General features: G+C 40.2%; 1 protein-coding gene across 1 annotated transcript; it reads right to left on the bottom strand.

The window, feature by feature from the left end:
• On the bottom strand, window positions 4,089–5,765 carry LOC104743976 (40S ribosomal protein S7-1-like). Its single transcript, XM_010465004.1, has 7 exons — window positions 5,760–5,765; window positions 5,649–5,679; window positions 5,087–5,166; window positions 4,917–4,990; window positions 4,697–4,820; window positions 4,300–4,482; window positions 4,089–4,208 (listed from the first exon to the last, which is right to left on the bottom strand). The coding sequence occupies exons 1-7, from the start codon at window positions 5,763–5,765 to the stop codon at window positions 4,089–4,091; spliced, it is 618 nt and encodes a 205-aa protein (XP_010463306.1).

Below are 14,532 nucleotides of genomic sequence, written 5' to 3'. Positions count from 1 at the left end.
GTTACCAGTCTCTGCGGGGCAGTCGCCTGTACTCGGGACAGACAATCTTACCCGTCGTCTCGATTTCTCAGACATACCGACGGTCAACCAATCGGAGCGAAGGACCTTCCTCCCACAGGAAACGTTGAGCCTCCGGCCATCGAGATTGCTCCCTCAACAAACCCCGGTTATCCCGACCGCTCCCTCAACAAACACAGGAGCTTGCCTCGAGATCGAGGAGATCCAGTCACAGATTTGCGGCATGAGCTCGCTCCTCCACCGGGCTATCAGCACAGCTCCAGAGATCGACAGGATTATCGAGGTCACTCGGGGAACCCCCTTCACTCAGCGGATTCTACAAGCCGCCATACCGAACGTCAAGCAGAAGCTCCCAACTTACCTCGGGGATAAGGATCCAGTCCTCTTCATGACATCCTTCATGGCAACTGTAGCCAAGGCGCGATTCACTGACGAACAGAGGGATATCGGATGCTGCCAGCTGTTTGTCGATTGTCTTTCCGGCCCCGCCTTAACTTGGTTTACAAGGCTCGAGCCAAACTCGATTGACAACTTCAACCAATTGTCAACGGCCTTTCTCAAGCATTATCGGATCTTCATCGAGCGAGGTGTGACGAGTTCGGATCTCTGGGAAATGGCCCAAGAACCCAGTGAGCCCATTGGAAGTTTCTTGGGCAGGTTTAAAGAAAAATTGGCGACCGTTTCCGTCCCAGAAGATGCCGCGATCACTGCCTTTAGGAAGGGTCTTCTTCCCGAATCACCCTTGCGGAAGGACCTCAACATCCGAGAGCCTAAAGACCTCGATGACGCGCTACATCGAGCCTCCCAATTTGCACTCGTGGACGATGAGGACGCCCAATTGGAAGAACCGGGACGAACACCATGAGCCCCGAAAGCATCACGACCCTCAGGATCAAAAGAAGGGCGTCGTCCATGCAGAGGTAGATGGTCAAAACAAGCAACCATCCGATCTGAAGGAGTTATACTGCGAGTGCGTCCACGTGATAGCCGGCCCCTCCACGCACGAGTGCGTCCATCTAAGGAACTACCTATATGGAAAGTACCTTTCTAGCGAAACCGAAGCCGTATTTCAGCCCAAAAGCATCCGCGGAGGCAGAGGTCACCGCGGAGGATGGCAAGGTGGTCGATCTAACGGTGGTAATCATATTATTTGTTTAGTTAATCATATTATTCGTTTAGTTAACCGACAAATGCCTTCCTTTCTACCAACTTCTCCGAGCAAACAAAGATTTTCATTGGGACAAAGATTGCGAGTACGCGTTCCGGGAGCTAAAGGAGTATCTCACCAGTCACTTAGTGCTGGTTAAGCCAGAGGATGGCGAGACATTGTATCTGTACGTCTCAGGAGTCTCGATACCCCCAAGCTGGAGAAGCTGGCCCTAGCCGTGATTACTGCTGCGCGTAAACTCCGACCTTATTTCCAGTCGCACTCCGTCATCGTGTTTACCGATCAGCCACTCCGAACTATCCTCCATAGCCCTCTCTAGTCTGGACGAATGGCGAAGTGGGCGTTCGAGTTGAGCGAATATGATATCGAATACCGCTCTCGTTCGAGTTTGAAGTCGCAAGTTTTGGCCTATTTCATCACCGAGCTATCCCCTGACCTCGGGGACCCTACCCCCAAACAGGAACATTGGATGATGCTCGTCGATGGCTCATCATCTCATCAGGGATCCGGTGTAGGACTCATTCGTCGAGCAAGCATTGAAGCTCAATTTTAAAGCGTCCAATAACGAAACAGAGTACAAAGCCATTCTCGCGGGGCTCCGTTTAGCGCGAGGATTCGGGGTGACGCATTTGCAAGTTTTCTGCGATTCTCAATTAGTAGTTAGCCAGTTCAATGGTGAGTTCGACGCCAAGAACAAGCGAATGGGAGCATACCGTCAATTGGTCAGGACACTGTCTGGGGAATTTACCTCTTTTTCTCTGACAAAGGTTCTGAGGGACGAGAACGCATCAGCCGACACCCTCGCAGCCTTGGCAAATAGTTCGGATCCTGATTTACGGCGTACCATTCTAGTCGAATGCATTGAAGCATCTAGCATTGATCTAGTCAGCCTGATCTCAGTCATCAACGACGATTCGGTTCCAATGGAAGTAGACGAACCAATAGAGGGCTTGACAGACGTCACGAAGCCACCCGATGATTGGCAAATTGAGATTAAGCTGTATATCTCTGAAGGAGTCGTCCCGCCAGATCGCTGAGCAGCTCGGCGTCTAAAAGCGCGAAGCGCCAAGTACATCCTTTTGGATGGGAATTTATACCGCCGTAGTTCGTCCGGGGTATTCCTTACCTGCATCAGTCGCGAAGAAGCCGAACGAATCATGATGGAAGTACACGAAGGTGAGGGTGGTAATCACTCCGGTGGACGGGCACTTGCTTTAAAAATCAAGAAGGATGGTCATTACTGGCCAACCATGGTAGCCGACTGCAAGGCCTTTTCGACGAAATGTGAAGCCTGCCAGCGTCATGGGCCAATGCGGCATGTTCCGCCCGAACTACTGAATACCGTAACTGCCCTGTATCCTTTCATGCACTGGGCCATGGACCTCGTAGGGCCCCTGCCGGCATCGAAATCCAAGAAATTCATCCTCGTACTAACCGATTACTTTACCAAATGGGTAGAAGCGGAGTCTTTCACAAAAGTCCAGTCCCTAGACGTAACCAACTTCATATGGAAAAACATTATATGTCGTCACGGACTCCCTTACGAGATTGTCACCGATAACGGCACGCAATTCACTTCGCTCATCACCAGGCGTTTCTTGAGCAAATGGCAAATTCGTCTGAGTACCTCGACCCCTCGATGCCCTCAAGGGAACGGTCAAGCCGAGGCCAGGAATAAGTCAATGGATTAAAGAAGCGACTTGGGCGAAAGAAGGGAGCATGGACAGATCACCTTGATGGCGTACTATGGTCCTACCGCACAACCCCGCGGTGATCTACGGGACAATCCTCTTTCTCTCTGGCATATGGGATCGAGGCACTCGCCCCAGCAAAAGCAGGCGTCCCGATACTTCGCCGCACCATGATGGTCGACAATCCCGACCTTAATAACGATATGCTGACCGATCAGATCAACTTTGCCGAAGAACTGCGCGATCAAGCTCTGATCCGGATTCAACACTACCAGAATGCAGCGACTCAATATTATAACAAGATTGTTCGCCAGCGGCGTTTCAACGAGGGTGATTTAGTTTTACGTGAAGTCTTTGAAAACACCAGAACCACACTGGGAAAGATTGCATTCCACTAGGTGCTCCGACGAGAAGGACCTCAAGGCATGATGCTCGACAGAAGCCAATTTAATTGGGTACCAATGTAAGGCTCGAACCGTGGTGGGAGTAGTTCTCAACTCGTTTCTGACCACTAAGGTCATTGGGTGTGAGGTTTGGCTCCCACAATACTCAAATATCATATAGTTTGCAACTAATCATTTGTTTATACTCTTAGGTTGGTCGTACACTTATTGGAATCATGTAGATCTTTTTTAGTCTTATATTCTCAGCCAATCCTATATTCTCAAATTTGCAAATGTGCTAATGTGGATTCTTCTTTATCAAATACACATTTGTATACCATAAAGATACAATTTTCATATCCTATATATACTCTAGTATATATTAAAACAGTTGGAATAAAATTAAAGGAATGTCTTGGCAAAGCTCTGTTCTATATCAAGAGGGAGCATGGTGATAAATAACCCCTTCGCTGAAGAACACATCTACATCGATATCACCGCTGGCAAAAAGAGCTAGTGCAAAGGATTGATGGTCTACAAACTCTATCTAGTCTACTGTATTGTGTATTCTACTAAAATAAAAGGCCGAAGATGCTAGAGTGCAAAAGCACTACGCAGATAGATGCTCTACAGTTTCAACCCACCAAGAAGACAACTCTGTTATAAACATAGAAACACCAACAAGGACAGCTATAATTTTGACGTTCCCATCAAACTCATAATTAATCCGAAGAGTGTACACATTTTCAGAATAAAAAACCAATGTCTGAAAGTAGACCAAAAAAAGGACCACAACAGATTCTTTCTCTAAGTTTTGATTTCATCTCTTTAGGCCTCAGTAATGGGAAACTCGAAAACGACATCTTTACCAGTGAGTTTCTTGTAAACCGCATAGAAAGCCTCAAGCTTGTACTCTGTGTTGTTTCTTTCCTTTGGCTCCAAGAATACCTTTTTAAAACACACACAAATTCCGTATATTAAATTAACAGAACGTCAGCAGCATCCTCTTGGATAATATTGGCCTTTGGATTCTACTCACCTTCATGATTTTGGTACCGTCGAGTCTGGTCTTAGTACGTTTCCCAACAATCTCAGCAGGTAAGACAACATCATCAAGAATGCCATTATGGACTGAGGTCAAAGTACGGTTGCGTGGTCTCTTTGCAGCTGAGCCCTTCTTAGGCGGTCTCACAATCCTCCTTGTAGCAATGAGGATCACAACCTAAGCATATGGAAGAGAGACAAAGATATCACCAAAAAGCTAACCAGTTGTGCATTGACTCTAAAACCGGTAACTGAAACATAGAAAAGCTTATTTTCTCAAGTACATAACCCAAAGAGACCAATAGTCCATACTTAAGACAGCTAAAGTTCCCCCAAACATTTAATAATCAAACAAATGCAAATCGAGGAGCAAGAACAAGTAAGAAAATCACCTTCCCACTGAACTTCTTCTCAAGTTCACGAACAAGCCTAACATGGATTTTCCGGTAAGCTTTTCTCAATCTGTAAGGAACATTGATAACAATTGCCTTGCGTCCTCCGGATATATCAACTTGACTACAAAAAAAGAAAAAGAAAAGAGACTGAACTTTCAGTTGTTTTCTTATATCTAGGGTAACAACACAATCATAAACAAACTAATTATTCACTCACACTGCCGAGTTGACGTACAAATCCTTCAACTCACTTTTCAGTTCTTGGTTGGTATTCTCCAAATCAAAGAAAGCCTAAGAAAATAAACAGAGATATTAGAAACTCTACAACTTTAAAGATCTCTCTAAGTGCAACCTAAATCCAATATACAAAGGATAAAGATCAAAAACCTGAGCAACTTGCTCATCCAATTCAGAAAGCTCCACACCCTTTTCCTTGTGAATCTTATGCTGAGCCGAAAAACTGTAACCTCACAAAACATTAATCAGAGCGCTGAGAAACAGTAACATTACAGTAGACAAAAACACAATCAAGACAAATCACGGAAGCTAAAAAAAAAAAAAAAATAGAGACTTCATTGCAAAGTCCATCGTTTATGTTCTGTATTGATGTGTAGTATTTATTTTATATTGAGTCATAGTGAAGACAGAAGAAAAAAGAGAACATAAACTAAGAATTTCTTACACATCAGCATCAGCAATGTCTACTTCCGCAACACGTGGTACATTTTTCAAAAAATAAACAACGGGATGGAATTGACCATCCACACAGCTATTCAACTCATCCGGCTCCTGCAAACAAACAGAGATATTTGGATCTCCTTCTACACGCTTATATAAGAATTATACGCTTATATAAGAACTTCACTCTCATGTATTGACATGACGCGTTCAAGGCGCTTGATAGCACTAATATTCACGTCGGAAGCGCGCAACTCCCGACTTGGATTACCTAATCCAATCATTTTCGCAAGTCGGGCAAGCTGCATGAAAGAACCTTGTTAGATGTTACAAAATTAAGAGATCACAATTTCTACAAGTTAACAGAAGGAGAAGAAGATACCTTCATCTTGGACATCAAAAAGTGACTTATATCAATTATCTCTTCCGCCTTAGGAGGGACTTCATTGATTTCTGCAAAAGCTTTCTTCAATCTTTTCGGGTTGGTTTTGAAGCGGCGGGAATCAATTGCTGAAAAGCCCCCCGTTTCTACGATAATTTATAAACTTTTTTTTTTTTAATCTATAAAAACAGCACAAAATACTTTACTACGCACGCTTAGTAATTTTCAGTATTTACTAACCCAACCATCATTTATCCACCTAAACCAACTAAAAATATGGGTGATCTATATTGAAGATCTTGCTCTTCATCATCCTCCTCCGGTGTATCAGATCTTTTCTTCTTCTTCTGTTTAGATTCCCTAACAGAATCCAAGACTTCAAAGGGGAATAACTGTTGAGAGTTAAACTTGATTTTTTAATCAAGGTTAATTAAAGAGATATTTGACATTTTAGACAGTTTTCAAAACATAATTGTAAAAGTAGTACAATCACTATTTACAATTAGCAAATTCCACATTTTTACTGTTTTGTACTGTTCACAAGACTTTTCAACCATCATCAACATTTCATATTTACAACATATGCCATTGAGTTTTTTTTTTTTTAAATATGCTCTACAATCTTAAAACAAAAATGCTGGCTAATTAAAATTTGTTTTCTAAAATTTTAAAAATGTATAAAAATCTATATTTTTTCTTTATAATTTGATATGCATTTTGTTTGATAATTTTATTTGATAATGTTAAATATTTTTTACAAATTTTATACCCGATGTAATTTGTGTAATTTGTTTAATTCTTAGGTTTTCAGATATTTGTATTACAATGATTTTATACAAATTACATTTGTACACTTAATATGTGTCTATACACTTAATAAAGTGTATAGATATCTGTACACAAAATAAGGTGTACGAATACAAAAGATGTATATAATATATTTTAAAATTATTAAATAAAATTTATATCAAATTGTAAAGAAAAAATATAGATTTTTTTGTATCCAAAAAAATTTCTAAAAAAAAATATATTAACAATTATTTGAATATGTATGATTAAAGAAAAAAAACTTTATTTCTCACCCACACACACATACCCCTTTTGGTAATCTTCTCACTCAAGCCTATGTCCCACCATCTTTTCTATCTCACACATTCTCTATTACACAACACCTATTTTTCCAATTTTGAATAGTAAATATATTAGTTTGCCAATTAAGTTTCAAAAATGTACTAATATGCAAACAACCCCTTAATTAAACCCATGTTCTAGAGTAATCTCTAGAAATATCAAGATCCCCACCTCCTTAAGAAGAAAAAATATATCTAGAAGATCTAGAAAAATGTATCACCTCCTTAAACATAAAAATTTAGATATTTAATTATAATTATCTAGATAATTATATTATTATAGTCTAGATATTGTTATAGAATAAACTATATTAAGAATTAAAATATTCTAGATATTTTGTAATATGGAGGCTATAAATACCTCCTCCTACTCTCATTTGTAACCAAGATGTTGTGAAGTTGTTCCAAGTTAAAATCAAAGTAATAAAAGTTTTATTTTCTAAACTACTCTTTCAAATACTCAAAACACTTTCTCCATCACTTCTAAAAAAATTTACTTCCAACAAAGTGGTATCAGAGCTTGAAGATCCCAACTCTTGGTTATGACAACAACTCGAAAGGCTACAAGCTTTACAATCTCGATACGAGGAAGACTATTATAAGTCGAAATGTCGTGTTCGACGAACAAGGAGAATGGGAATGGAAGTCAAATGATGAAGATTATAACTTCTTTCCACACTTTGAAGAAGATGACTCGGAGCCACCAAGAGAAGAGCCTACTACACCACCAACTTCACCAACGAGTTCTCAAGGAGAAGAAAGTTCTAGCGAAAGGACTCCACGCTTTAGAAGTCTACAAGAACTTTACGAGGTAACCGAAAATCAAGACAATCTTACCTTATTTTTCTTATTTGCGGAGTGCGAGCCCTTGAACTTCCAAGAAGCTATTGAAAAAAAGACTTGGAGAAATGCCATGGATGAAGAGATAAAGGCTACACAAAAGAATGATACATGGGAGTTAGCTTCACTTCCAAATGGACACAATGCGACCAGTGTGAAGTGGGTGTACAAAGCAAAGAAAAATTCTAAAGGGGAAGTTGAAAGATACAAGGCAAGATTGGTGGCTAAATGATATAGCCAAAGACCCGAAATCGACTACGATGAAGTGTTTGCTCTTGTTGCTCGTTTTGAAACTGTTCGACTGATTATTTCATTGGCGGCTCAAAACAAGTGGAAAATACATCAAATGGATGTCAAGTCAGCCTTCTTAAATGGAGACCTTGAAGAAGAAGTTTACATTGAGCAACCTCAAGGCTACATAGTTAAAAGAGAAGAAGACAAATGATCAAGTAGCTGATATTTTCACCAAGCCTCTCAACGTGAAGACTTTATCAAGATGAGGATCTTACTTGGAGTGGCAAAATCAAGTTTAAGAGGGGGTGTTGAGAGTTAAACTTGATTTTTTAATCAAGGTTAATTAAACCCATTTTCTAGAGTAATCTCTAGAAATATCAAGATCCCCACCTCCTTAAGAAGAAAAAATATATCTAGAAGATCTAGAAAAATGTATCACCTCCTTAAACATAAAAATTTAGAAATTTAATTAAAATTATCTAGATAATTATATTATTATAGTCTAGATATTGTTATAGAATAATCTAGATTAAGAATTAAAATATTCTAGATATTTTGTAATATGGAGGCTATAAATACCTCCTCCTACTCTCATTTGTAACCAAGATGTTGTGAAGTTGTTCCAAGTTAAAATCAAAGTAATAAAAGTTTTATTTTCTAAACTACTCTCTCAAATACTCAAAACACTTTCTCCATCACTTCTAAAAAAATTTACTTCCAACAATAACTGAAAGTGCAACAGAGCTCTGAGGGTAACAGGAAGTTGTGAAATGTCTCAGAGGTCTAATATGATGATGTGGCATGACGTGCTGATGTGGAGAAAGATTGTGGAACGCGGTGACAAGGTGCGGGAGAAGGAAGGAAGGAGAGATCAAGATACACTCGAAGATATTGAGAGTATATTTGATAAGAAGAGATAAGGGAAGATATTTTCTTAGGGATAAGGAATATTTCTTTTTAGTTAGGATACACAAAGATCTAGGTTAGAGATCGTTTGTGGGGTTATAAGTAGGCGAGGGCTAGCCGCAAAAAGAGCTAGCACTCGTGGGATAAAGTTTGTGAGTTTTTGTAAACCTTCCAGCAAATACAAAAAGCCTTGAAGGTGAGTGTGTTTGTGGTATACTCTTTTAGATCTACACAGGGTGTTGTGTTAGATAGATAGGAGAGTGAGCTTTGGGTTCAAGTCTTGTAAGAAACCAGGGTTTTTATAAGATTGATTAAAAGCGTTTGCTTGGCGCGTTCCAAGTGTGATTTTTGTGTGTTTGTGTTCTCTATACCTTAACAATTGGTATCAGAGCGGACACCTGATAAAAAGTCTGATATCTTTTTCAACAGGTGAGATCTTGCGACTAGGGTATGGAGAAATCATTAGAGGTTGTTACTTTACAAGGGCCATTGAAACTGGATCCGAAATGCTTCGGTTACTGGAAAGTCTCGATCCAGCAGGTCATCTCAAGCATTGACATGGAAGCGTGGTTTGCAGTGGAGGACGGCTGGTCTCATCCAACTGAGAAGAATAAAGTGGTGAATTGGTGCAAAAACACAGAAAGAAGTGGACAGTTGAAGAAAAGGCTGAGGCCAAACACAATTCACAGGCGTTGTCGGTTATCTTCAAATCTCTGCCAAGAGATATCTTCAACCAAGTTCAAGGTTGTGTGTCAGCTAAAGAGGCGTGGGAAATTCTGGTCGTCACTTTTGAAAGAACTTGTAGAGTTAGGCGCACAAGGCTGGACAATCGTGCGTCTGACTTTGAGAATCTGCAAATGACTGAAACCGAATCTGTGGCGGATTATAGTAGCCGGTTAAGTGGTATTGCTCAAGAGTCTGTCGTTTTGGGTAAACGATACAAGGACAAGAAACTGGTCAAGAAATTCCTTAGAAGTTTACCTGACAAGTTTCAACCGCACAGGTCTGCAATTGATGTGTCTCTTGATTCTGATGAACTCAAGTACAATCAAGTTGTTGGGATGATGCAGACGTTTGAGATGCAATTAAAGAAGAAAGAGAAAATGAATGCTAAGTCATTTGCTCTTAAAGCTGCAGAGGAACAGAAACTTGTTGAATCTCAGGAAGACGAATAAAAGGTTGGTCTGTTGGTTAAGAAGTATTTTCGCAAGATGGAAAGAGGTCAGCAAAAGGGAACTACATCACTTGCAAGTGCAGATTCTGACAAGGGGTTCAGGAAGAATGATAAGTCAGAGCGCCAGTGTGCTGAGTGTGAAGGATATGGGCATTACAAGGCTGAGTGTCAAGACAACAAACGGAAGCACTCCCTGCAATGCTATGGATGCAAGGGTTTTGGTCATACCAAGACGATTGCCCCTCCCAAGGAAATAATCAGAAGTCCTACATCACTTGGAGTGAGAGTGATTCTGATGAAGAAGTTAACAAAGGTGAAATTCTGAACAACTTTGTGGCTCTGCTGGGAGTCATTGAGGAAGATGAAGGAGATGAAGTTTTGTTGTTGAAAGAAGACATTGACAAGAAGATTGAGTCGGACTCAGATGGGGAGGAGGCTGACTTGTCGATGGAAGATCTGATAGGGCTTCTTATTCAGACTATTGTGCAAAAGACTCAAGATAACAGTGAGCTGTCTGCTGAGACACTACAAGAAAACAGTTGATTTGCGACGGCAATCTGCGACGGCAAAACGCCCTCGCAAATTTGCGACGGAGTTACGAGTAGTTTGCTAGGAATGCAAGGGTACTTGCAACTTCCTCGCAAAATTTGCGATGGCAAAATCCCTCGCAAATTTGCGAGGAAGTTACTACGGTTTTGCGACTCCGCTAATGTTCCTCGCAAAACACTCGCACCTTCCTCGCAATATTGCGACGAATTATCGATGACGAATTCCGTAGCAAATTTGCGAGGGAGTTGCAAGGGACGATGATGTCGGCAGCCAAGTTTTCCCCGAGTGTAACTGTTATGTCGGCAAAACAGTAAAAGCCTCGCAAATCCCTCGCAAATTTTAAACATCCCTCGCAAATCCCTTGCAAATTTCCCTAGCAAATTCATAGAAAATATTTTTAGTAAGCCTATAAATAGCAAGTTCATGATCCATGGAAACCACAACTCAAAACACTTCCAACAAAAACATTTTTACTACCAAAAAAAAATATTGTGAGAGAAAAAAGGCTACAAAAAAAAAGGCCTAAACACTTTTAAATCTATAATAATGTTTGGAGGTGGGCAGCATGAGATATACACAATGCGACGGTANAGAGATCCGGAGACCGGTGATGTGACGAGAGAGTTTTGTGATGGGTTGCGCGCTTTCATGTACCAGGCGACAAACCAAGACTTTGCTCGTCAAAACGGTACAATATTTTGTCCATGTCCTAAGTGCTTCAACGATAAGTATTTGCAATTTAATCTAGTGAAGAAGCATCTTTATAATAGAGGATTTATGCCAAATTACTATGTATGGTTTCGTCATGGAGAGGGTTGTAGCAGTAACGTTGGAAGTAGTAGTATGAATTATGCTGTTGATCAACCTAGTAATTATGGGCATCAAGAATCTGATCAATTTGGTTTTTATGGGTATAATGAGGAAAATAGATTTCATGATATGGTTAATGATGCATTTCATGAAACTACTGCTGCATTTCCTGAGAATAATACGGAAGAACCCAACGTAGATGCACAACGTTTTTATACTATGTTAGATGCTGCAAATCAACCTATCTACGATGGATGTAGAGAAGGGCATTCTAAGTTATCATTGGCATCTAGGATGATGACAATTAAAGCTGATAATAACTTAAGTGAGAATTGCATGGATTCTTGGGCTGAACTCATTAAAGAGTATTTGCCAGCTGATAATGTATCGGCTGAGAACTACTATGAAATACAGAAGTTGGTTGCGAGTCTTGGATTACCATCTGAAATGATTGATGTGTGCGTTGACTATTGCATGATTTTCTGGAAAGTTGATGCTAAGTTGCAGGAATGTCGGTTTTGCGGGAAGCTGAGATATCAGCCTACTGAAGGAAGGACGCGAGTGCCATATAAACGTATGTGGTACTTGCCTGTTGCTGATAGATTGAAACGCATATACCAATCAAAATGGACTGCAGTGGCAATGAGATGGCATGCAGAACATTCTACTGAAAAAGGACAAATTACACACCCATCTGATGCAAAGGCGTGGAAACATTTTCAATCGGTATATCCTGACTTTGCTCAAGAGTGTAGGAATGTTTATCTTGGGTTGTGTACAGATGGTTTAGTCCATTTGGTATGTCAGGGAGGAAATATTCTTTATGGCCGGTTATATTGACGCCATACAATCTTCCTCCAGATATGTGTATGCAAAGCAAATTTCTGTTCTTGTGTATTTTGGTACCAGGTCCAAAGCATCCGAAGTGAGCTCTAGATATCTTCTTGCAACCTCTTATTCATGAGCTGAAGCAGTTGTGGTATGAAGGTGTTCAGACATTCGATGCGTCACGAAAACAGAATTTCAATATGCGGGCAGTGCTAATGTGGACGATTAGTGACTTCCCTGCGTACGGAATGTTATCTGGGTGGACAACACATGGAAGATGATCATGTCCTTATTGTATGGATCGTACCGAGGCGTTTCAGTTAAAGTATGGGCGAAAACCTTGCTGGTTTGATTGTCATCGTCGATTTCTTTTGTTGCATCATCCATACCGGAAGAACAAGAAGTTGTTTAGAAAGAATAAAATTGTGCGTGTTCCTCCACCCACTTATGTCTCTGGAAATGATTTGTTTGAGCAGATTGATTACTATGGCGCTCAAGAAACATGTAAACATGGGGGTAACTATCACACACCAGCAAACATGCCAGATGGATATGGAAGCGCTCACAATTGGCACAAGCAGAGTATTTTTTGGGAGCTTTCATATTGGAAAGATCTTCTATTGCGGCACAACCTTGACGTGATGCACATCGAGAAAAACTTTTTCGATAATTTCATCGTTACGCTTCTGAATGTGCAGGGTAAAACAAAAGATAGCAGGAGATCTAGTTTGGATTTGGCGGAAATATGCGCAAGGATCGAGTTACATCTTACTAGAGATGGGAAATTACCAATACCCCAATTTCAATTGTCAAATGAGGCTAAGAAGGTGTTGTTCGAGTGGGTTAAATCTGAAGTGAAGTTTCCAAATGGATTTATTTCAAAATTTTCAAGATGTGTAGAGCAAGGCCAAAAATTCTCAGGTATGAAGAGCCATGATTGTCATGTCTTCACGCAATGGCTACTACCATTTGTATTTCTTGAGCTCTTGCCAACACACGTTCATGAAGCTATTGCAGGTATATATAAGTATATAATGATATATATATATATATATATTGATATATATACTTATTTAATTAATTCACCCATGAATTTATTATACATTGGTTTGTAGGTATCAGAGTTTTTTTTTGGGACTTATGCACTAGAACATTGACCGGTGAAGTCATAGAACAGTTACGAGATAATATTCCAGTGTTAATTTGTAACTTGGAGAAAATCTTTCCCCCTGCTTTTTTGACGTGATGGAACATCTTCCAATACATCAACCACATGAAGCTGATCTTGGTGGGCCAGTTCAATTTTGCTGGATGTATCCTTTTGAGCGGTTTATGAAAGCTCTTAAAGGAAAGGCCAAAAATCTTGTCAGAGTTGAGGGGTCGATAGTCGTCGGGAGTTTAACCGAGGAAACGTCTCACTTCACATCATACTACTTTAGCCCGACCGTGAGAACCAAGAAAACACGTATTCGATGATATGATGATGGAGGCGTTGCACCTACATATAATGTTCCTGATGTTCCAGATGTATTTGCTCAGATAGGAGGACTTGCTGGAAAGTTAAAAGAAGTTTGGTGGGAAGATCATAGCTATTGTCGAGCATCTCATAATTACATCTTGAGGAATCTAGATTATGTTCAACCTTTTGAAAGGTACTCTTTTTAAAAAACTAAAATTAATTTTATTTTCTAACATAACGAACTAACAAATCGATCTCTATTTTTTTAGACTTTTTGAAATGCAGATTCGGAAGCATATCCTAATTTAGAAGAATCTGAATATGTGGCCTACAAAGAGCGGGATTTCGCTATCTTATTTGTTTAAAATTTAAATAAGGTTATAGTCTAAATATCTTATTTGTTTATATATAGGTTCAAAATGGATGTGGAAATAAACCCTTGCCTCTTTGGTTGCATGAGCTCGTTCAAGAACCAAGAGCGAAGATCACTACTGCTCCAATGTACTTTACTCGCGTTTATACTTTTCATACGTACGCACACGGAAGTCGCAAACCTTCAGCAAATTATGGAATCTATGTACAACCTGGTGATAGAGGTTTCTATGGGGTTTTGGAACAAATATTAGAAGTTGATTATCCCAGCCTTCTGAATCTGAGATACGTACTTTTCAAGTTTAACTGGTACGATCCATCGGCCCGAGGCATGCGAGTAAATAATTGGGGAGTTGTCGATGTGAATGCGAACAGATCATACCCCAAATTTGATCCTTTCATCCTAGCATCACAAGCACAACAAGTGAGCTTTCTGCCCTATCCTCGTTTAAGGCCAAGACGTGAAATGTG

The sequence above is a fragment of the Camelina sativa genome, chromosome 14 (genome assembly GCF_000633955.1).
Source record: "Camelina sativa cultivar DH55 chromosome 14, Cs, whole genome shotgun sequence".
NCBI lineage: Eukaryota > Viridiplantae > Streptophyta > Magnoliopsida > Brassicales > Brassicaceae > Camelina > Camelina sativa.
Note: the sequence above shows the minus strand (reverse complement) of the source record. Positions and strands in the feature narration are given on the sequence as shown.

What these genes read in the sequence shown, in the direction of transcription:
- LOC104743976 (XM_010465004.1), bottom strand. An exon ending in TGCGAAAATGATTGGATTAG is followed by an intron (nt 5,167 to 5,648) that starts GTAATCCAAGTC and finishes ATGTTTTGTGAG; the next exon opens with GTTACAGTTTTTCGGCTCAG. An exon ending in AGAAGAAGTTCAGTGGGAAG is followed by an intron (nt 4,483 to 4,696) that starts GTGATTTTCTTA and finishes CCATATGCTTAG; the next exon opens with GTTGTGATCCTCATTGCTAC.